Genomic DNA, 22,548 nt, shown 5'->3' with positions numbered 1-22,548 from the left:
GTCAGATTTGCTGAGAGAACAAGAGATAAATTTTGTGGGTCTGCAAGAAACAATCAAGAAAAACTACTCCCCCAGTTTCTTCAGGAGATTTGATCCACACAATTCCTTTGAATGGCGATGGTTACCAACTGTGGGCAGAAGTGGTGGGATTCTGGGTGGCTTTAGATCATCCAGGTTTGATATATGTGATACTAATATGGGTAAATTTCACATCAAAGTGACTTTGCTGGACTTGAAACTGCTGCTGAAGTGAAACCTGGTGATTGTTTATGGGGCAGCACAGTTGGAAGACAAAGAGGAATTCCTGGTTGAACTAGGTAATGTTTGCAGTGATTAAAATCTTCCTCTCCTTGTGGGTGGAGATTTTAATATAATTAGATTCTCTTCAGAGAAAAATAAGAACATGAGAAGAAACAGATGGACAGATATTTTCAACTCCATAATTAACAGCTATGTCATGAGGGAGATTTACATGTCTGGAGGACAATTTACCTAGACAAATAATCAACAGGAGCCCACCCTTGAGAAGCTTGATAGATTTTTAATGAATGATGCTTGGGAGAATTTATTTCCCCTTACTACTGTCCACAAACTTGTCAGAGAAATATCTGATCACAATCCCCTCATCCTAGACACCATGGAACAAAAAGATAGGCCTGTTAGGGAGTTCAAATTTGAAAAATCTTGGTTGCAACAGGTGGATTTCCTTGATAGAGTATACAGAGCTTGGCAAAAACCAGTAAGGGCTACTGACAGCTTGGGCATTATTCAAATGAAACTGAAGAATGTCAAGAATGATTTGAAAGGATGTGGTGCAAATTTGAGAGGAAGAGACATCAAGAGGAAGAAAAAATTTGGCAGTGAACTAGAGGCCTTAGAATTATAGGAAGAAAATCATCCACTTGATGCAGCCCAGATCAGAAGGAGAGCACAGATTCAAAAGGAGCTATTGTCTATAATAGACAGAGAGGAAAGCTACTGGCATCAACAATCAAGGGAGAGATGGTTGCTACAGGGTGACAGCAACACCTCCTTCTTCCACAGAATATCAAATGGCTGTAAAAGGAAAAGAACTATCTTCTCTTTGAAGAATGGAGAAAATGTTATTCAAGGTACTCCAGATTTGTTAGATCATGCTACTGCCTTCTATAAAGATCTCTTTGGTCCTGCAATTGATTCTGGGATCAGACTTGAAGATGATATTTGGTCTCCTGAGGAGAAAATTGATGACCTTGATAGAGAGGTGATGGATAGAGCTTTCAGTGAAGAAGAAATAAAAAATACTATAGACCAGATGGAAAACAATAAAGCAGCTGGCTCAGATGGCATCCCCGCTGAATTCTACAAAGTTTGCTGGGATATAGTTAAGAAGGATATTATGGCAGCTTTTAATGACTTCCATAGTCACAGAATTGACCTGAAGAGAATAAACTATGGTATTATTACATTAATACCCAAAGGGCCTGAGGCTGATAAGATACAGAAGTATAGACCAATTTGCTTGCTGCAAGTTCTCTTTAAGAACTTCACTAAAGCTTTAACAATCAGAGCTGTCCTTCTGATGAACAAAATCATTCATCAGTGTCAGACTGCTTTTATCAAGGGGAGATATATCACAGATGGGGTTGCCTTGTTGCAAGAAGTACTAAGGGAATCCAAATTCAGGAAACAGCAAGGGGTTGTGTTGAAGATTGACTTTGAGAAGGCATATGATAAGGTCAACTGGAACTTCTTGTTTGATTGCTGTAAACAGAAGGGTTTTAGTGATAGCTGGATGATTTGGATTAAAAAAAATTAGTTACTGATGGGACACTCTCAGTGTCAAAGTTAATGAAAAACTTGGTGCATATTTTGGTAGTCACAAAGGTGTCGGACAGGGGGGCCCTTTTGCTCCTTTTCTCTTCAATATGGCAGCCAACAGTCTTGCAAAAATGATCTCCATAGCTCAGCTGAGGGGTTTGTTGACTGGACTTGCTGACAACATTGTACCAAAAGGGGTTATCATGCTACAGTATGCAGATGACACTATTTTGCTGATACAAGATAATATGGAACAAGCTAGGAACCTTAAATTACTTCTATATCTCTTTGAAGCAATGTCTGGTCTAAAGATAAACTTTGACAAGAGTGAGATTATGCTGATTTTACCAGATGATAACAAAATGCAGTGTTACTCTGAGCTTTTTAACTGCCAGGGTGGAAAATGGCCTATAAAATATCTAGGCACCCCAATTGCTGCTAGAAGACCTACTGTTGCTGAAATGGGATTCCTAGGTGAAAAAACAAAGAAGAAAATGTGTGGCTGGGTTGGGAACAACATGTCTATTGGTGGGAGGATGATTAAGATATCTGCTTGCTTATCCAGCACTGGAGTTTACCAGATGTCTATGAGGCTTCTACACAAAACTACCATTGAGTAAATGAATAAGCCAACCAGGTCCTTTTTCTAGGCAGGAAGTGCTGACAAAAGAAAGTACCACTTTGTCAAATGGAAGTGGATTTGTAAGCCAAAGAAAAAAGGTGGTTTGGGCTTGAAAGATCTCTCCAAATTTAATGCTAGCCTCATGTGCAAATGGTGGTGAAAGATTGAGTCAGATACGGGTCCTTGGCAACAGTTTATGAACAGGAAATATTTGGAAGATACAGGCATTTAATATTCAAAGAGAAGTCCAGGTGACTCCCCCTTGTGGTCAGATATGCTAAAAATTAAATCCATCTATCTTAGTGGAAGGAGAATGAAAGTGGGGAATGGAAAGTTAACAAGATTGTGGCATGATGCTTGGTGTAGTTCTCAACCCTTGAGAGATAGTTTCCCAGATATTTTTAATATCTGTAATGAACAAGCAATGACTGTAGCAGAAGCTGCTGCCAGTGGGTGGAATTTTTCCTTCAGGAGATATCTGTCACCAGAGTTAGCTCTACAGGTGCATGGGCTCCTCAATATTGTGAGACAAACTACCTTGTCACAGGAAAGAGATAGACCTTGCTGGAAATGGACAAAAATGGAAAATTTACTGTCAAATCCATGTACAATCACCTTTGCAGGAATGCAATGGACAGATCCTTCAGACACTTGTGGAAAAGCAAAATTCCCCTGAAAATCAAGATTTGGCTATGGCTTATTTGGCACAATGCCATTGCAACAAAAGATAATTTGCTGAAGAGGAATTGGCTAGGGAGTGCCTCATGTCAGTTCTGTCATGAAAATGAGACTATTTCTCATCTCTTCTTTGAGTATGCTGCAGCAAAATTTGTCTGGAGCGCTGTTGCAACATCAATTGGTGCTTCTGATAGGCCTAGGAGCTTTACACAGTTCTTTTGGTGGTTTCCTCGCTTAATTCCAGCTAGTAGAAATGTTCAAATTGCTGGTCTTCCTGCTATATGCTGGGCCATCTGGAAACTAAGAAATAGAGCTTGTTTTGAACATAAACTCATTAAAAATCCCAGTGAACTGATTAGTTTTGTTGTTGTATTCATGAACTATTGGGCAGGTCTTCACAGTTCTCCTGATGCAGAGAATATTAGGGCTGGTGCTCCTAGCCTCCTTCAACTTGCCACAGGTGCACCTGCTCCATCTTCTGCACAGCCTGAAGATCAACATGGAGGAATTATTCGTATCGCCGATGCTTCAATGGAAGACCATGTTGCTGATCACATGGAAACTGATGGATGAACTTCCTCCTTATCCTCTGCGGAGACTTGCAAGCAAAGATAACTGATGGAAAAATCTGATGGATGACCTTTTGTTAGCTCATGATTTGGCTGTGTTTTGAGCAAGTTTGCCCTGGCTGAGTGCCTGGTTTGTACATTCCTTTTAAACAGTTGCTCTATTTCCCCTCATGTAATAGTTTTAGCTCTCTAAAAACGCTAGCAGTCTGCGGCGCTCCCTCCTTTTCTGCCGTGCGCGGCATAACATACTTAGCATGTATGTTGTGTGCTGTTTTCGTTATCTGCATGGTAATGAAAATCGATCCCACGTTGGGTCGCTTGGAAAAAAAATGTCGGCATCTGAGACGAATTCCAGTCTCCACATCGGTTGGACGGAAGGACGGAACAATATGATGGGCTGCGGGTTGTTCACAGGTTGGAGCCAGCGCGGGCAAACAGAGATGGACTCGACTACAATACGATGACGAAGGATCAGCGCGGGCCAAGGCGACTTAGGAAGATGCCCGGTTGGTTTGGAGTCCTGCTTCGACACGATGAGGAAAACATCTAGGTTCACGACTATTAGCGCTTCGATCGACCACCCGGACAATAGGGTTTTTCACGGACGATGTTTGACGGACGAAAATTGCTCGGTTTTTTTAGGGATGAATTTTTTTTCGTTTTTTTTTGCCTACCAACACCACCGATTCTTAACTTATTAGTAGAGATGGGTGTGTGTGTCTATCTAATTTATCTAATTAAGAACCGATGTAATCGTTGAATAAGACCGGGTGCCACGTCCTCAAGAAGATTAATTATTTTGGAGGTGGCTTGATTTGGAAGTGGTGAAAGGACCTAAAATTAGCATCATCATCGAGACTAACTCGAGTCCATGAAGAAATTATAGAATCTCTAATATCTGCTGTTTATTGATTTGACCCTACCGGGAATATATATATAGAGGTAAAACGAGGAAGCAGATTTGGAGTACAAGATGATGTAGAGTTCTAATCTATTTCTAGTCCATATATTTATTCTTATTCTAACAAGGGTGAGTTATTGTCTTGCAAAATATGCAAGAACACAGCGAAGAGCTGTCCTTTGGTTTGGGTTACAGGCATGTGCAATCCATGTTGCTTATTTTTACCCACAAATTAAAGTAAGACAACAGGAGTGGAATGTATGAATTTTATTGACAACGCTGTAAAATATGGTTTTCCCCTCCACCGTGACATAAATACAATGATGTTTAAGGTATTCACTGCAAATAATTGTAATATGATTTTACACAATTGACATGGGCTACAAGTAGTATATAGGAAGCAAAACCAAATGACATAGTCTTGTCTAAAGTGAACAATGTAGCATATTACAACTCCATAGAAAATAAATGATACTTCAAATGAATAATAGGAAGGACAAGATTGTGGTATTGCACTTATATACTTATTATCGTGGCAAAGTGATCAGTGAGGATGAAAGTTCTTGCTCTAGACTGTAGCAAGAGATGCCTCTAGATGTTAAATTGCCAGGATTGACGACATTCATCGGTGCATCGGAATTACCAATCTCTTCATCACTAGCTGGGATTTTTTTGCATTTTCTTAGTCTCTTACTTCTCAAGAATTGCAACCTCATATCCACTTCTCTCATAGAAGGTCTGTCCCTTCCTCTGAGTCTCAAGCATGCTTCTGTAAGTGAGCAAATATCATCAATCTCTTCTGCGTTTGCCTCCTTGACAACCTGATGATCCATTATTTCCATGGCAGCTCCCTCTTGCAATCCTTCCACGAAATAATGGGACAAGTTTTGTTTTCCACCTAGTTCATTGATAAATATTGGCTTTTTTCTTGTCAAAAGTTCCACAAGTATTACCCCAAAACTATACACATCACTCTTATCAGTTAGCGTCCCGGTATGGTAATACTCTGGATCCAGGTAACCAAATGTACCTTGGACAATAGTCACCACATGAGTTTCATCGAGTGAAACAGACCTTGAAGCACCAAAGTCGGAAATCTTTGTAGTGAAGCTGCCATCCAATAGTATGTTAGAAGATTTCACATCTCTATGGAAAATTGGGATTGCAGCAGCTGAGTGCAGATAAGCCAGTGCCCCTGCTGCTTCTACAGCAATCCTAATGCGATCATCCCATGACAACGTGCAGTTAACGCTAACGTCAGTGTGAAGAAGATCATGCAGTGTACCATTGGATATGAACTCGTACACCAGCAAAGGAACCTCAGATTCTAGGCAACAACCAAATAGCTTTACCACATTGCGATGAATGATTTGAGACAAGATAGCAACCTCGTTGATAAACTGGTCTATCTCGATTTGCTCCACAATTCTGGATTTTTTAATAGCCACCACCCGTTGGTCAGATAGAATCCCTTTATAAACTGTACCGTGTCCTCCACGACCGAGAACACGAGTAGCATCGAAGTTGTTGGTTGCCTTCTCTAGCTCCTGCAAGGAGAATATCTTTGTTTTGTTTGTGGTGCTTTCATCTGAGATCAGCTGCTCCAAGAGTAAGCCTTGATTTTTTTTGAAGTGTGCTCGTCGGATTCTCTTCTGGATGCCTTTCTTCCACTTGTTGGCGAATACAGTTACACAGACCGCAATAATTATGGATGCAAGGCCACATGCAGTTCCCGTTGCGATACCTACACATTTAACATCAGTCTCTGAGTCACTCTACATTTGGTTAACTGTAATTGCACTGAGGATATTTTGCTAATAGCTAGTATACGACTTACCCAAAAGAAGATTGTGCTTTGCTGTGCATGTGTAGCCTCCTGGAAAGTTTTGACATCTCCCGTTGCAGGAAATTGGTAGTGCGCATTCATCGATATCTGTAGAAAATTCTAATTGATTATACATTCGTGGCAAATGTATTACAACTTGCTAAAAAATGACAGATTAAATTCGTATGATCTCTGTGTATCAATTGAAGCTCCTTTAGGTTTACGTGATGTTTCTTAAACTAGCAAGGTGACCTTCACAAATGCGAGGACATCATCCTAAGTTTGTTGAAAGTGTTAAGTTTTCATTTTATCTCATGTAGAGTTTTTAAAGTCATTTTTACCCCATCCACACTGAAACAATCTAAAAGGTATATTCATCTATACAAATCTAAAAGGTATATATTTGACGTTTATATTGTATATAAATATATGGCCATGTTGCGGATTTCTCTATGAGATGTGCTGATCAATGATCTAGCACCTTGCTCAGCTCTCCCGCACCCCCCAACCCTAACCCATCTACCCGCCGCCGCCAGTGGCGCCGCCGAGAAAATCCAGCGGGTCGTGGTGGCAACAGCGGATCTTCCTCCTGCTGCGCTGGGTGGCGGTGGCCAGAGCCCTCGTCGGCGCTGGTGACGGCACGCCGGTGATGGCTAGCGCAGCTTGGCGGCGGCCATGTCCTCGATCTGCGTTGTTGCATCTCCCCGACTCCCACCGGTGCGAGGTGGTGCTCCTGGGCTTCTCCCGCGGCACGAGGTCGCTCGGGCAACATCCCTGGGTTGGATGGCTGACGCGGCCCTCTTCTTTGCCGGAGATGGTTGGCCTGGGGAAGGTGGTGGTGGTGGGTCTTTCGATTTTTCACCGAGTCCCGGCGAGGTGGGGAGGTGTGGAAGCGGCGATGGCTGAGGTAGTCATGTGTGTCCTAGTTGTCGCCAGTGGAGGGCCGGCCGGATGCAAGGCGTTGCCCATGCAACGACATTGATGTGTACCTAAAGCCATTAGTTGAAGAACTTCTACAATTGTGGGCTGTAACATGTGTACGTGTGTGGGACGAGCACAAATAGGAGGAATTTGACCAGCGAGCGTTGCTTTTCGTAACCATCAATTATTGGCCTGCTCTTAGTAACCTTTCAGGACAGTCAAAAAGGGACATAATGCATCCAAGCACTATTTAGATGAGACTGAAAATATTTATTTGGATAAATCTAAGAAGATCATGTACCTGGGGCATCGTCGATTTCTTACGCGTAACCATCCCGTAAGAAAGAAAGGCAAGTATTTCAAAGGTGAGGCAGATCACTGGAAAAAGCATGTCCACCGTACTGGTGATGATATGTTTGGTATGGTCAAGGATCTAGAATTAATCTTTGGAAAGGATCCTGGCGGATAGTTTGTTCCGAATGACGCTGCCGGACACGCGGCCATGTGGAGGAAGAAATCTATATTTTGGAAGCTACCCTATTAGGAAGTCTTAGAGGTCCGCTCTTTAATCGACGTGATGCACGTGATGAGTAATATTTGCGTGAACCTGCTAGGCTTCCTGAGCGTGTACGGGAAGACAAAAGATACACCGGAAACATGGCAGAACCATCAACGTATGAAAGAACAAGACAACATGCATTCAGAAAATGAGACCGATAAAGGACGTCATTACTCCAGATACGCTCTTACAGAAACAGAGAAGGAAATCTTTTTTGAATGTCTAAGTAGTATCAAGGTTCCGTCTGGCTTCTTGTCGAATATAAAGGGAACAATAAATATGTCTGTGAATCTCTTTGATTATTGTTTCAATACCATGCATTGTCATGTTTGATTATTAGTCTGATCTAACTATATTTTCGTAAAGTGTTTGAAGCAGGAAGTCGGGAATAATTTATGTGGATACTACGTCTCCAAGTTCATTCACGAGATGGCCTATCATTAGGGAATGGAAAAAATTATCTCTTCCCTTCATGTACGTAAATAATATTCATAATCTTATTTTATTACCATCAAATGTGTTGAGTTCCATTCATATATATTGATCTCCTTTTTAAAATTAGATGCAAAGCGTGCGGGACAATCTCCTATCAAAGGATCGCTTACGAGCAATTCAAGAAAAATTGACGGGATTCTTAGTTAGGGAGGCCATAGCTCCAAATGGAGAATACCATCAGGACTTTATATATAGACATTAGGGATAGACAATATAGATCATAAAGAGGACTTTATACTATAATATGCATTACGTGTACTGTATTTCATGATGATGTATATATTCATGACGATGGTGTGTAATGGTTCCTTGAATGATGTATGCATGCAGCGTCGATTAGAATGAAAAACATAAAACCCTAAATCTCTGCCGCGGCAGAGAAATAGCCATTTTCTCTGCCGCGACAGAGAAACGGCCGGTTCCCTGCGCTTGACCTTTAGTCCCGGTTTGTATTACGAACCGGGACTAAAGCTCCTCTATCCCAAGCTCCCTTGACGCACCACGTGGAGGACCTTTTAGTGCCGGTTTGTATTACAACCAGGGCTAAAGGGGGGCATTTAGTCCCTCAACAAACCGGAACTAAAGCCCTGTTTTCCACTAGTGGACATGGGACTCTATTTGTTGGAAACTCACCACATCTGGCATCCGGATAATACTCTTGCTCCTCTTCTTAAAATGTGTAACTCGCGGGGACTATTCATTCACCAATGCATTCCCTAGTTTGGCAAAAGTCCCCCCCCCCCCCAAGTGTAAACATTTCTCTTGGTTCATCGCTCAAAATCATATTTGGATGGCGCACCACATTCATAGAAGGGGATGGCCGAATGAAAGGATTTTCACACTTTGTCGTCGTGATGATGATTTGGCGTGCCACGTTCTTTTTAGATGCTGCTACTCCATTTATATTCGGAACATGGTGAAAGTCTATCTTGGCCTAAAAAACTTGGATCATTTAGCTTTGATTGAGACAATGCGCTATCTTGGTGGAGTAGTGTGGCTCTCACCAACAATGGTAGGAGGAAGGCAACAGAGTATGTTGTTACGCTTGTCTAATGTCGGATACGGAACGGGTGGAACACTACAAAAAAACAAGCCTCCCCCTTACCCGCGAATTTTTTTGGACGACACAAGCCCTGCAAAAGTTGTTTGGCTGGTGCCAGAGGAGCATTCCTTGCGGCAAGCAAGGCTGGCACATAAAATTTTACCGTGCTAAATCCCATGGCGGCGAACATATACACCATGGAAGGTGGCACGAAAGCCCAACACTGGATAATCCCACGGTGCATTAAGGGGGGCATTTAGCAGTGCGCCGTCCATTGTCAGGGCCGTGAAAAGTTGGCCCAAAATTGGAGACTGGTCAAGCACATACCGCTGACTTTTAAAGAATGTCTCGCTGACTAGTGCAACCCTCTACTATTGAACCGTGTATTGTATTCATATGGGTATTTTACGCATACGGGCCCAAATAGGTGGCCCCACTTTTTCTGTAGCTACAAACCTTAACCCATACTTCATGATCCCTTTTTCTATATAATACAAAAAACATTTAGCCCTCATTGTCCACTCTCACTCCCCTACTCGTACGTCGCCACACTTACAGTTATCGACTCCCATTAACCCTAGATCGACTCGAAAAAATTAGATCCCAGATCTCACCAACTTCTATCTGTGTTACTAACTCTCCTGCCAACTCACGATCGTGGCAAGGTGACTAAGCCAAGGTTGGAGAGATGATGGTTGTCATGTTGGGTCCTATATCAGGATGTGGTCTGTGTCGCAGTCCTCCACCCTCGTTCCAGGTTTTGAATATGTTGTTCCTTTCAAATCCTAGCATGTGCACATGATAGCTTTTTCCTGCAGTTTTTCTTTATAATTTTTTTTGCCGGGCTAGCGCGAGCGAGGCAATTATGAGTGTTCCTCGGTGTTTAAAAACGTCAGGACCCACATATCGAGTTGCAGTTAAATGTGAGGACCTTCATAAACAAAACCACCATGTCTATAGTTGTTTTCATTAAAAGTTAAGCTTGAAGCTAAATCTCGGGTCCTTGCGTGTGGAAACAGTTGGATATTTTTATACCAGGAGATTGTCGTTTACCTTGTAAACTATCTTCTTCTTAATCAATGAACTAAGACAAATCTATTGTCTTTCCTTCAAAAAAAATATGTGCATGGGCTATATATTTTCTAGAACTCCAATGGAATATCCACCAATTGTGTTAGATCATCATTGGTGTATGCGGTAAAGACTACGATGATTTGAATAAGCCGTAACGTGGCGATCATAGTTCAATTAATAATTAACATGTGCACTTGAAAAATTCTGTGAGATCTTTATAGATGCAATCATGATGTCTATCGGCTATGATTTTCTGAGATAACAAGATCAACTAATTATGATATATTTAGACACAGTTACAAAGACCAAATGTATGAGATTTGTTTATATATAAGTATGTAGATCTAATGGATTTAATTTGAATAGGTATAGTTATGCATGTCTATCTATTCAATAAGTTTTGGTACGTAGACGGTGGATCTAATGGGATTTTTTTATAATTATGAAGATCTAAGGCCATGTATATTGGTAGGGAAATCATGTCTTCTCTTAGAGAAGAAAATGAATATATGTGGTACAATGAGTTACCGATCTTTCTAACATATGAACGTGTTTCAAGAGTGGCTCACATATGATGCATGTCGTTAGCATCTGACACTATAGGGGGCCGGGTGATCCAAAAACCACATTCATGCACGGATTATTTCCACGATCCGAAAAATTAAAATATTGTTTCTCTTAAACTGTTAATCCAATAGATGATCCATTTTCATTGTTAGGTGCATACCGATGAGGGGTTTAAAACAAGATCGCATCTTAATATGTTTTGACGAAACATTTTTTCAATGTCAGATACCAAGTTATAGTACTATAGCTAACAAGTTAATAGTTAAGTGCTACCACTCAAACTGTACATAGTTACTGGATAATTTTTACATGTTTTTTTGTCATGGAATGATCTACATGTACAGAAAGTGTCTATGGTAAACATTGCAGAAGAATAATATTCATCAGTTCCCTACCCTCTCGTTAGGGTTTAGTGCTCCGGAGGCGATTCCCCCGCCGCCGTGAGATTGATCTGTTCTCGTGCAGTTCTTCGGCCCCCACGCTCCTATTCGCCCTTCTCCTGCGCACGCCCAGCCCCACATGAGGTTCGTCTCGTCTCCTCTCGACGGTGTGCCTAGGGTTTGCTTGGCTATGGCGGAACCTGCAACTGCAACCTCGCTGTCCTCGACGGCGGGGAAAGATCCGGGGATTGATGACATGCTGGCTCATCTGGAGCTCTGTGATGATGAATTGGATGATGTGGTGATTGCGATCGAGGAAGTGAAGGAGTTCCAGAAGGATGCCCGATGGCTAGCGATCGGTAAAGTGCATACTCCCAGATCGTTTAGCGCGGATGCGCTGTTTGGGAAGATGAAGGCGATTTGGAACCTCTCTAGGGACCCGATATGCCGGGAGGCGGGAGAAAACCTGTTCATATTCCAGATGCACTGCCTTGGAGATTGGAAGAAAGTTATCCACCAAGGACCATGGACTTTTCGTGGTTGGGCGCTCTTGATCGAGGATTATGATGGGAAGGTCGATCCGGAGAAGATTACTTTCAATTGCCTTCACATCTGGGCTCAAATTCATGTTATACCGGAGCTGTATCGAAAACCAGCGGTGATAGATAATCTTGCTCGTAGGGTCGGGAAAGTTAAGGAGGTCCAGATGTTTCCGAAATTGTTTTACGAAGGAAACTACGTCCGACTTCGTGTTATGATTGATGTCCAAAAACCATTGATGCGCTTCGTATCTCTTGCTGAAGGAAGGAAGCGGCTAGCAGTTAAGTATGAAAAAATACCGTTCTTCTGCAAGCGCTGCGGTTTACTTGGTCACAACCATGAGGAGTGTGGAGATGGTGCCTGGGAACCTAAGGATTTACAGTATGGAGATTGGATGTTGGCTATCCGGCGTAATAGTGCTCAAACCGTGGTGTCTGCTCGTTTCCCGCGAGAGCCACTTCGTGGAGGCTTCAGTGCAAGAGGAGGTGCAAGCCAAGCTGCAAGAAAACGTACGTCTGACGCTGCTCTTGACAACGAGGAGGAACTCAAAGATTCGGCCACAAGCCCTGAGAAATCTGCCCCTATGGATGAGGACAAGGAGCCAAAGGACTCGGAGAACTCAAACGCAAGGAGGCAGTTGGATTTGCAAGTACCGGAAGAGAACGCCGGTACCTCAGGCCCGGGTTCTGGTGCTAGTGTTGAGCAGGGTACCCCTCCTCCACCTCCTGAATATGTCAACCCTCGGGACCGATCTAAGCAAAGGAAAACAGACTCTCATGATAATGACTTGGCAACATCGGCGGCCTCCCTTGAGGAGGACCGCCGGGCCCAATGACGACCCTTGGATGGAACGGTCGTGGTTTGGGGCAGCCAGCGACCGTTCAAGAACTTGTCTGCCTTGTGCAGACGTATAAGTCCAGTCTGGTTTTCCTCTGTGAAACTAGACAGAGCAAGGAGCGTGTGGAAAATTTGCGTTACAGAATCGGTATCAAACATTGCTATCAAGTTAAAGGTGATGGTAAGGGGGCGGCATTGCACTATATTGGACCGAGGATATCACTGTTGACCTCCTTTCACTCAGTAAACGTCATATCGACGTGCATGTGAGCGGAGGACCGTATGATTGTATGTGGAGAGCCACGTTCTATCTATGGTGAACCTAAACCTACTGATCGTCATCTTATGTGGACAAAGCTGAGACAAATGAAGCCTAATTCGGACAAACCTTGGCTAATGTTGAGGGATTTTAACGAGGCTATGTGGCAAGAGGAGTATTTTTCGCTAACCCCACGATCTGAAAGATTAATGATGGATTTCAGAGAAGTATTATCCCATTGTGATGTGCATGATATTGGTTTTACTGGGACTCCCTGGACCTTCAACAATAAGCAGAAAGGTGATCAAAATGTTAAAGTAAGGTTGGATCGAGCTGTAGCTTCTCCTGCCTGGTCCAGTAGTTTCCCTAATCACCATCTTCGACACATTGCATCTTCACGGTCGGACCATTGTCCAATTCTCCTCTCGGAAGACATGGCCCCTTATTACCGTGTTGATAGGCCCATCAGGCGCTATGAGGTAGTTTGGGAGAGGGAGCCATCGCTGCCCGCTGTTGTGGAGGTAGCCTGGTCTAGGCGGCTTGCGTGCAATGATCTAGGTGATGTCTCAAACTCCCTTCAAATGATAATGTCAAGCCTATATAATTGGAAGGAATACTCATTTCAAATCTATCCCGAAGGAGATTGACAAGAAGAGGACACTCCTTGATGCTTTGAACCAACAGACTGATGATGCAAGTATGGAAAAAAGGATTGGCCTAGAGAAGGAGATGGATGAATTGTTGTATCGCGAGGAGATCTTCTGGATGCAACGTTCGCGTATATCCTGACTCCGAGAAGGTGACCGCAATACCAAATACTTCCATCGGCGTGCATCTTGGAGGAGGGGGAAAAATAAAATTCGCAAACTGAAGAGGCTGGACGGGACATGGACTTCAGACACAGCAGAAATGGAGAACTTGGCTATGTATTTTTTCCACCTTTATACAAGGGACGAAAACATTAATCCTGAAATCATTACTGATCTTCTGGACCAACGTATTGATGACGAGACAAATAATAGGCTGTGCGCCCCCTTCACTAAAAAAGAAATCAGCGATGCCCTCTTCCAAATTAGTCCTCTCAAGGCACCTGGTCCGGATGGCTTCCCGGCTCGGTTTTTGCAGCGGAATTGGGCTCTTCTACGTGATGAAGTGGTCAAGGCTGTTCAGCGCTTCTTCACAGATGGCGTGATACCGGAGGGAGTCAATGACATGGCAATTGTCCTTATTCCAAAGAAAAATGATCCAGAGGAACTCAAAGACTTCAGACCTATAAGCCTCTGCAATGTTATATTTAAGGTTGTTTCTAAATGTCTGGTAAATCGGCTCCATCCTACTCTACATGATATTATCTCACCAACACAGACTGCGTTTGTCCCAGGGCTTTTGAGTATATTCATACTATTCAGACCGGCTCGGTTTCCAGAAGGAAGTTCTGTGCGTATAAATTGGATATGGCCAAAGCGTATGATCGTGTGGATTGGAGATTTCTCGAAGGGGTTTTAGCGAAGTTGGGCTTTCACAAACAGTGGATACAGTGGGTGATGGCGTGTGTTACCATTGTTCGATATTCGATTCGCTTTAACGGTCATATGTTGGACCCCTTTACTCCTTCTCGCGGTATTCGCCAAGGTGATCCCCTTTCTCCGTATCTCTTTCTTTTTGTTGCTGACGGTTTATCCTGTCTGATAAGGAAAGAAATTGAGAATAACTCGCTACATGAGTTCCACATATGTCGTCGAGCACCAGGCATATCTCACCTTCTTTTTGCGGACGATAGCCTCCACTTCTTTGAAGGTTCGATTGAGCAAGGATTGGTGGTTAAGTCTATTTTAGACAAATATGAGCAGAGTACAGGACAACTGGTTAGCCTTGGTAAATGCTCTATAATGTATGGTGACCAATTCTCTGATGAGGTTCAGGATGAATTGAGAAGAATTCTTAAATACGAGACTAGTTGCTTTGAGGAAAAATACCTGGGTCTCCCGGTCCCTGAGGGGAGAATGAAGAAAGGCAAATTCAAGCCAACTAAAGAGAAGTTCCATAAACATGCTAGTGATTGGTCAGAGAAATATATGTCCTCAGGTGCAAAAGAAATTCTCATAAAGTCTATCCTTCAATCTATTTCAACATATGCTATGGGAGTCTTCAGATTCCCTGCGGGTCTAATTGATGAGTTATCTCATATTATCCGGAATTTCTGGTGGGGCGATGAGGAGAACAGAAGAAGAATGCATTGGATGTCGTGGGAGCGTATGGCCAGACCCAAAACTCAGGGCGGTGCAGGGTTTAGGGACCTCCGTGTCTTTAACCAAGCGCTACTTGCTAGACAAGCGTGGCGTATTATCCAGCACCCGGACAATTTATGTGCTCAATTATTGAAAGCACGTTATTTTCCCTCGGGCGATCTACTGGACACGTCTTTCATTCAAAATCAGCCGCAGTCTTGGTAGGGGGTTGTCCATGGCCTTGAGCTTGTGAAACGAGGCATCATCTGGAGAATTGGCTCGGGCCCGAAAGTAAAAATATTCCACGATAACTGGTTACCTAGGGATGGCGCGATGAAGGTGGAGGGTAGACGGAACAATTCCAGGAAGAAATGGGTTTCTGAACTTATTGATGCAAACACAAATACTTGGGATGTTAATGCTGTCCGCAACTGTTGTGCTGCAAGGGATGCTGAGGCTATCTTATCGATAAAACTTCCAGCTAGAGCAAGCGAAGATTTTGTCGCTTGGAGTGCGGAGAGCAATGGTATTTTCAGCGTTCGGTCTGCATACCGACTTGGTTTGCAGCCAACCATCGATGCTCTGGCGCAAGGTCAGTCGAGCTCCGAGGTCAGTGGAGATCGCAGCATCTGGGACTTGGTTTGGAAGGCGGATGTTCCCCAAAAAAATTCGGGTTTTCGCTTGGAAAGCTGCTACGTCGACCTTGGCGGTGCGCACTGGTTTGCATCATCGCATACCTTCGACGGACCCTATTTGTACTATCTGTGGGCGGGAAAGGGAAAATGACCACCATGCACTTGTGAGATGCACCCTTGCTCGAGCTCTACGTGAAGAAGCAAGGAAATTCTGGCAGCTACCCCCGGAAGAGTTTTTCCAAGTCAGTGGTAAAGAATGGCTCCTTTACTTGCTGTCCAACACGATGAGGGAGGCCAGACCTAAACTTCTATTCCTCCTCTGGCGTGTCTGGCATCACCGTAATAATGTGGTGTTTGGCGATGGATCTCTCAAGGCTAATGTCGATGCAGGATGGGATGATCTATCTAAGAAAGCTGGGCTTGGTATTGTTATACGGGATCACAGCGGTGGAGTACTCCTTACTGAATGGAAATATGTTTCATCCTGCGCAAGTGCAGAGGAAGCTGAGTTGTTGGCCATTTTATCAGGGATCAAGCATTTGCTGGCTCTTGGCAGCGGTCCAGGCGTTGTTGAGTCGGACTGCCTCAAAGCGGTCCAAACAATATTGGGCACTGGACGGGACTCCTCGGGAGGTTGGGCGCTCTTTCAGGAAGCTCGTGATCTTCTTCGTGTCTTCAATAATATCTCTGTTATTAAGATAGATTGAGTCTGTAATGGTGTAGCCCATGTGTTAGCACAGTTAGGCAAGTCGGGTTTTAATGGTGTACTCCGTGATGCTAGTCCTTCCTGTGTGGAGGAGCTACTCACCCTCGATGTAACTTGACCTTGTCTTCTCTTTAGCTGCAAGTTACCAGACGCACTCTTTTCCTTCCAGAGTACCGAAGGGGACTCGAAGGTTTTTAATGAGGCGGGCTTGCATGCTTAATATATGGAGTATTTTTTTAAAAAAAGTGTCTATGGTGCCATCTAGGCACGCAAAAGATGACATTGTCATGATGCAAGGTTACATGAGTGATGAGGGAAGTTAAAACAAAAGCTAGCAATCATATGATTGTTAACCTGGCAATCAACTTTCGCAACCCTAGTGACCAAATGAGTATAATATGGCAACTAGAATCAAAAAATATTGTCAAAACATATCAATATGTGATCTAGTTATGAAGATCTCGTCGCGTTAAAGCTAACCATGAAAACGAATCCGAGTTTTGACATACTGTTCAAGAGATAAAACCTTATAAAGTTTGAAAACCAAAAGAAATCTCACTTGGCAGGGGTGCATGGTTGGGTTTCCTTAATAATTATGTCTTCATAGAAAGCTAATCTGGGAAACATGGCCTAGAATGCACAATCCATGAATTATATTTTATTGCAATCTCTAGAAATGAATAAGAATTAATTAAATTTTAAGAGAAAATTGTATGACTAAGGAAAGATAAATGGTACAACATCAAAAATAATCTTTGCCTGTTTCATAAGAGATCATCTCTGCAACCTTCTGCCTCCACCAACTAAGCAAACATCAGATGTGTCAAGCCTAAGGGAAAGCTAACATCATCTCATTGTACATGCTCTAACGGATGCAATATGTTAACGTACAATATGTGGATGTTTGTGATCTACTAATAAAGGGATGGTACACTAGATTGACGACCATATGGTTTATTTTTTTTTGGAATTTATAGTTACTAGCACAAATATCCGTGCGTTGCAATGGGAACGTGAGTTAGGAATTCATTTCGAACACACAAGAGTTCTCATTCTACTATTACGAATAATATTTCTTTCTTGGTTGTTATCTTTCCACCCTCAAGAGCACACTATTAGGTTACCTTCACAATGTACGCGACATCGTGGATATATACAGGTCTTTACAGAGCCCTTGTCTTCGGCGATGATTAGAGCGTAGTACACCTCGATGTCCTTGATCAAAACGTCCTTGATTTAGTTGAAGGGCATGTTCTTCCATTTGCAATGTGACTTTTGCGTTGGAGGCCTCCCCAAGTTTGTTCATCCCTTCACCGGCATCGGCGTCTTGTACTCCAGTTATTAATAGTAGCTTTGTCGGGTTTCCACCCGAAAGAATTTGAAAAAAAAATCAATCCCCAATCCCTATTGAAGCAGCACACAAACATCACTATGCTTCCATCCGCCATGTGCTCTCCCGTCCAAATTTAGCGTTGCTGGAAGGTCGCGCGGCTTGCACAGTCCCTCCTCCTCTGCCGCCAATCGACGGCTCATCGGCGCTCCTTCCGTCCAGTCTCTCTTCGGCGGTCACCCCCTACGACCCTTCCTTTCCTTCCTTTATTTCGGCTTTCCAGTTTACCCTATCTTTCCTTCCTCTTTAATTTGTTTCCTTCCTCATGCCACCCAGCTTGCAATTTCCTTTTTTAAATCCTCTCCGGCATTATATCTTTGACCGTACAATGATGTTGCTGCTGGTAGTGGCTTGTTACAACCCAGAAAACTTGAGGATATAAACCGGTGGGATTCCTTGTACGGTAGCGAGGTGGGACTATGCATAGGTGTTGAGTCGATAATTCGTTCCTTGCTAAATCGCCAGATCGGTTCTTTGTTCGTTAATTGGGCTGCTCAGCCGCTGGCATAGGCCGACCCACATTGATGGCTGGCACAGCGTGGCCCACAACCGGTAATATTCCGGAACCCAGCCTAGCAACTGTGGCCGGCCGGTACCAGGACCTCACCCCTTTGAGCCTACGGACTGACGTGTACTGATTGGATTGGTTGAAATTTTTATCCTGCTGAAATAACGGGGCCACAACCTGATTTCCAGGCAGCGTACTGTGTTGCATCTCCAGTCCGTAAGAAAATTTTGTAACAAACTGTCCGTATGCCTAGCATTACTCGCCACCAGGGCCTTCGATTCCGTACCGGATCGAGAAAAGTGACTATCGCTGGGTTAGAGCATCTCCACTCGGCTCCCCGAGAAGCCCCCCACGAGCCGTTTTTTACATCCGGACGGCAAAATCCGGTCCAGTCGCGCCCCCGGTTTCTCGATTTCGTCCGGATTTGGGCCTAAATTCATCCGGCGATCCCACGCCATCCCCGGACCCCCGGGGAGCGCTCGGGGACTCCGAATGGAGCAAAACCAACCGCCCACGCCCACGTGTCTCCTCTTTCGTCCGGACTCCCCGGGTCATCCTCTTTTTCCCCGAGAAACGCCGCTTGGGGAGCACACGACTGGAAATATACTGCCCCCCATGCCAAAAATTGATCCAATCCGGACGAAAATTTCGCCGGATTTGGGCGTGGGGAGCGCCAACGAGTGGGGATGCTCTTAAATCGGCAGCGGGAGCACAACGTTGAGGTTCAAGGAAGACCTTGACGGAGACGGGTGGCCTCATGCATCAGAGATGAACTGGCTTCTGGTCGGGGGGACTGCGGAAGCTATGAGCTCTAGCGTTGTTTTGGAATTTCGGCGGCGGCGGGGATTCTGGCGGTGGAGAAAATCCGAACTTGCCGCATCAGCCAGATGGATGGGGATCGTCCATGGTGGCGAGCAGGATGGGGGGGCATGGTTGGGTGACTGGGAGAGGTGCTCTGCTCTCCATCGAGCGCTGGAGCGGACCGTGTGAAGGAGAAGTGGATGGCGACCAATCTCGCGGGGAAGAACACCTCATCTACTCTTGCCACACACCGCGAATCCTATCCACCCCCTCTTGCACCCCCGTAGCGCTGCTCCGAGCACGGACACGGTTCTGGCCGACGGCGGGAGGAGCGCGCATCGCGCCGCGCGGTAGAGCAGTTCTCTGCTCTGGCTATCGGCTGCAGGAAGAAAAAAGGAAAACTAAACGAACCGCGCCCCGATGCCATGGATCCTCTCGCGCCCTGACCCGCAGGTCAACATCGCTGCCGGCCATCCACCGAGCCGCACAGGCCCACCGCCCGCGCTCGCTCTACCTCGCCTCCGGTCCGCCCCGCCCGTGCAGCACCCCAACACCGACGGCCACCTCGCCTCCGGTCCGCCCCGCCCCGCCCGTGCAGCACCCCAACGCCGACGGCCATCTCGCCTCCGCTCCGTCCCAAGCCCCGCACGCGACGTATACTTGGCGCCCCAAAAGGAAAAACGTGGCACAACGTCCACATCCTCCTCCAGCGCTCCAGTCGCCGGTCTCGCTCGCGTATCGCTGGTGCCACTGCTGCTCGGCTGTTGCCCGTCAAGCAATATACACGGTGGGTTCGTTCCGGACGGGAAAAAAATAAAAGGAACCGGTATGTAATGGTATTGTGCAGTATTATGCGGTTTGGTGGGAGGGCAAAACGGTCCAATTAAAAGTTGAATGAAAATTTTGGGAGAAACCTTAGCTCTTTTATTATTAGGTATAGATATATATATAAAGATATAGATATAGATTAGGTGTAGATATATAGATGAATGAATACAAAAATATGGTATGCATTTGTCCACCATTTGTACAACAAAATTAAATTTTTAGCCAAAAATAATCCTCTGCCACACGATTTATCGGTCATTTGAGTTTACTTAGCAATTAGCAATAGACTTCGGTCAACTCCACCCTTCTGTCCCTGCCAATTTTTCTCTCGTCCAGCGCCTCTCCGGCTCCGTCGTCCCGCACGGCCGCTCGTGTTCCTTGCCTCCAAATTTCCTCTCGTATTGCTTTGGCTCGGACATCCTGGCCTGCCTTTCCCTTACTTAATTAGCAAACCCGTACTGCTCTTTAGCTTCTTGACTCCCGTCTCAGCTCGAAGATTAGCAACTTGGAAAACTATGTAAATTGGTGAAACTTAATTTACGGAGGCGAGGTGGAACTATGGAAAACAATCTATCCACTTGGTTGGTAGCATCAGGTCAGGACGTAACCGTGAAAGAGGGCCTAGTAGCGCAGCGCAGCGGCCCATCAGCATCAGACACGCGGGGGGTGTAACCGCGTTTTTGATGAAAACAATCGATATGAACAACTTAACGGTGGCATATGATGTAATTCTAAGAAAAAATAGGGGCAAATTTAAGTTGGACGAAAACTTTAGCAGAAACCTTAGCTCCTTTAGTAGCAGGTAAAGATTTTGCTTTATTCTTCCATGTTGTTATTTTTACTATATAATTGATTAATAGATTGATTGATAGATTTTCTAAATATTTGTAGATGTTAGAGAAAGATGAAGGGTGCTGAGGAGGATCTGACCCGTGCAGTCATCCTGGACGTATGGATTTCCTTGAAAGCCTGACGAACACTTGCAACGATATCCTATAAATATTTCCCCGTGGGTGACGTTTAGGCAATCGCTGTGGGAACTGCGGCATGCATACGTAGTCTCCTTCTGCAGCTTAGCTTGTTGACAAGTTAAATTGGCAACGGCCCACTTTTTAACAGTGTCCTGTTCCATGGAGAAATCAAAATTATCTTCCAACAAGTAAGTCCGAACTCGGTGTAAATGATCCAGCATTAATTGTCAGTCTGCTCGATTGATATTACCTCTGTTGCGTTATTTCCGCTCACCACGTTGCTAACAGTCAGAGTCCCATCTTCCACTGATACATTAGTCACATATTGCGCATCTCCTAAGGCAAAAAGGGTGAGATTACCAGATATACAATTCAGAAGAAATCTGTCGTTTGCAGAACACCCTTTTTGGAGCCCAAAGGGGAAGGGAACAATAATGCTTCCACATGATGCGGGACAGTGTCCTTTGGGCTTGGGGTTATAATCTGCTCCACAGTAGATAGACATATGCAAAAAAAAAAGTAAGAACAAGAGGATCAATGCTAAATTTATAGAAGGGAATTTCAGCTCAGTAGGGTCGGATGCAGACCTGGTTCCCCGCATCCACCTAAAATGTACGGGTTTCCTCGTGCATTAGAAGAGCAGTAACACTGGTAGCCACCAGCCGAGGAATCTTGGCAACTGCTACCGTTGCTACAGGCATAGCTTGCGTTTTTCTTTTGTGCACTTTGACAGCTTGGTTGGTCCACGATTGGAACACTAAGCAGCGCGCCATCAACAAAAATATCACTTGCATTTGTCCAAGTTGAGAAAACGGTGGTTGTATTACTTCTGTAATAATAATCATTATATGTCACGAAAGCCATAATGCCAGGGTGCAACCAATCTGATCGCGTTGCAGTAGTATTAGTGCTGACAAGTTCTGCCCGAAAGCCTGCCAGGTCCCTCTGTAACAGGATGAGGCAGCAGCCTATTCCGTTACAAGGGCCTCCAGTTGGTGCCTTCTTGCCAGCGCATCTACTCATACAAAAACCAACGATGTCTCCCGTACCATACTCGAACAGGGTGACGTCAAAGTCACAACCCGCTACGAACAAAGTATTACCACTGCTGAGAGTAATACCTTCAGTAGGGGCCTCCCATAACATGTTGTATGTATTTGTACCTGGCCTCGTTGTAAGGTTGAAGAATATAGGGGTAAAAGCTTCGTCGTAGTACGCGCCAGTGAGCACGATCGTGCTGCTGGCGAAAAAGAGCTTGGGAGGCTTGGTGGAGTGGTCGCAGGTGAGCTCGAAGCCTTGACGGAAGCAGCCGGACCCTACACCGAAGGGATAGTTGATGTGGGCGTCCCCGCACCTTCGGATGCACTGAGCCAAGGAGTCGTTAGAAGGGATGTGCAAGATCCCTCCGGCAG

The 22,548-nt window shown here is 44.6% G+C and overlaps 1 protein-coding gene across 1 annotated transcript; it reads right to left on the bottom strand.

Annotated features, from left to right (window-relative positions):
* Nucleotides 1-5,097: 5,097 nt before the first annotated feature.
* LOC124680241 (wall-associated receptor kinase 5-like) lies at nt 5,098-22,316 on the bottom strand. The gene is made up of 5 exons (XM_047215330.1): nt 21,724-22,316; nt 21,387-21,619; nt 21,096-21,288; nt 6,408-6,503; nt 5,098-6,314 (listed from the first exon to the last, which is right to left on the bottom strand). Exons 1-5 carry the CDS (start codon nt 22,280-22,282, stop codon nt 5,098-5,100), a joined length of 2,298 nt encoding a protein of 765 aa, XP_047071286.1. The 5' UTR covers nt 22,283-22,316.
* Nucleotides 22,317-22,548: the final 232 nt, after the last annotated feature.

The sequence above is a fragment of the Lolium rigidum genome, unplaced genomic scaffold (assembly GCF_022539505.1).
Source record: "Lolium rigidum isolate FL_2022 unplaced genomic scaffold, APGP_CSIRO_Lrig_0.1 contig_10568_1, whole genome shotgun sequence".
NCBI classification, from domain to species: domain Eukaryota; kingdom Viridiplantae; phylum Streptophyta; class Magnoliopsida; order Poales; family Poaceae; genus Lolium; species Lolium rigidum.
This window is presented reverse-complemented; position numbering and strand designations above follow the sequence as displayed.

Excerpts from the sequence above, each read along its gene's own strand:
- LOC124680241 (XM_047215330.1), bottom strand. The coding sequence starts at position 22,282 with ATGTTATGGGAGGCCCCTACTGAAGGTATTACTCTCAGCAGTGGTAAT. Across the intron at positions 6,504-21,095 it reads CGTCCAGGATGACTGCACGG|ATATCGATGAATGCGCACTA; the intron begins GTCAGATCCTCC and ends AATTTTCTACAG. Across the intron at positions 6,315-6,407 it reads AAAGCACAATCTTCTTTTGG|GTATCGCAACGGGAACTGCA; the intron begins GTAAGTCGTATA and ends TTAAATGTGTAG.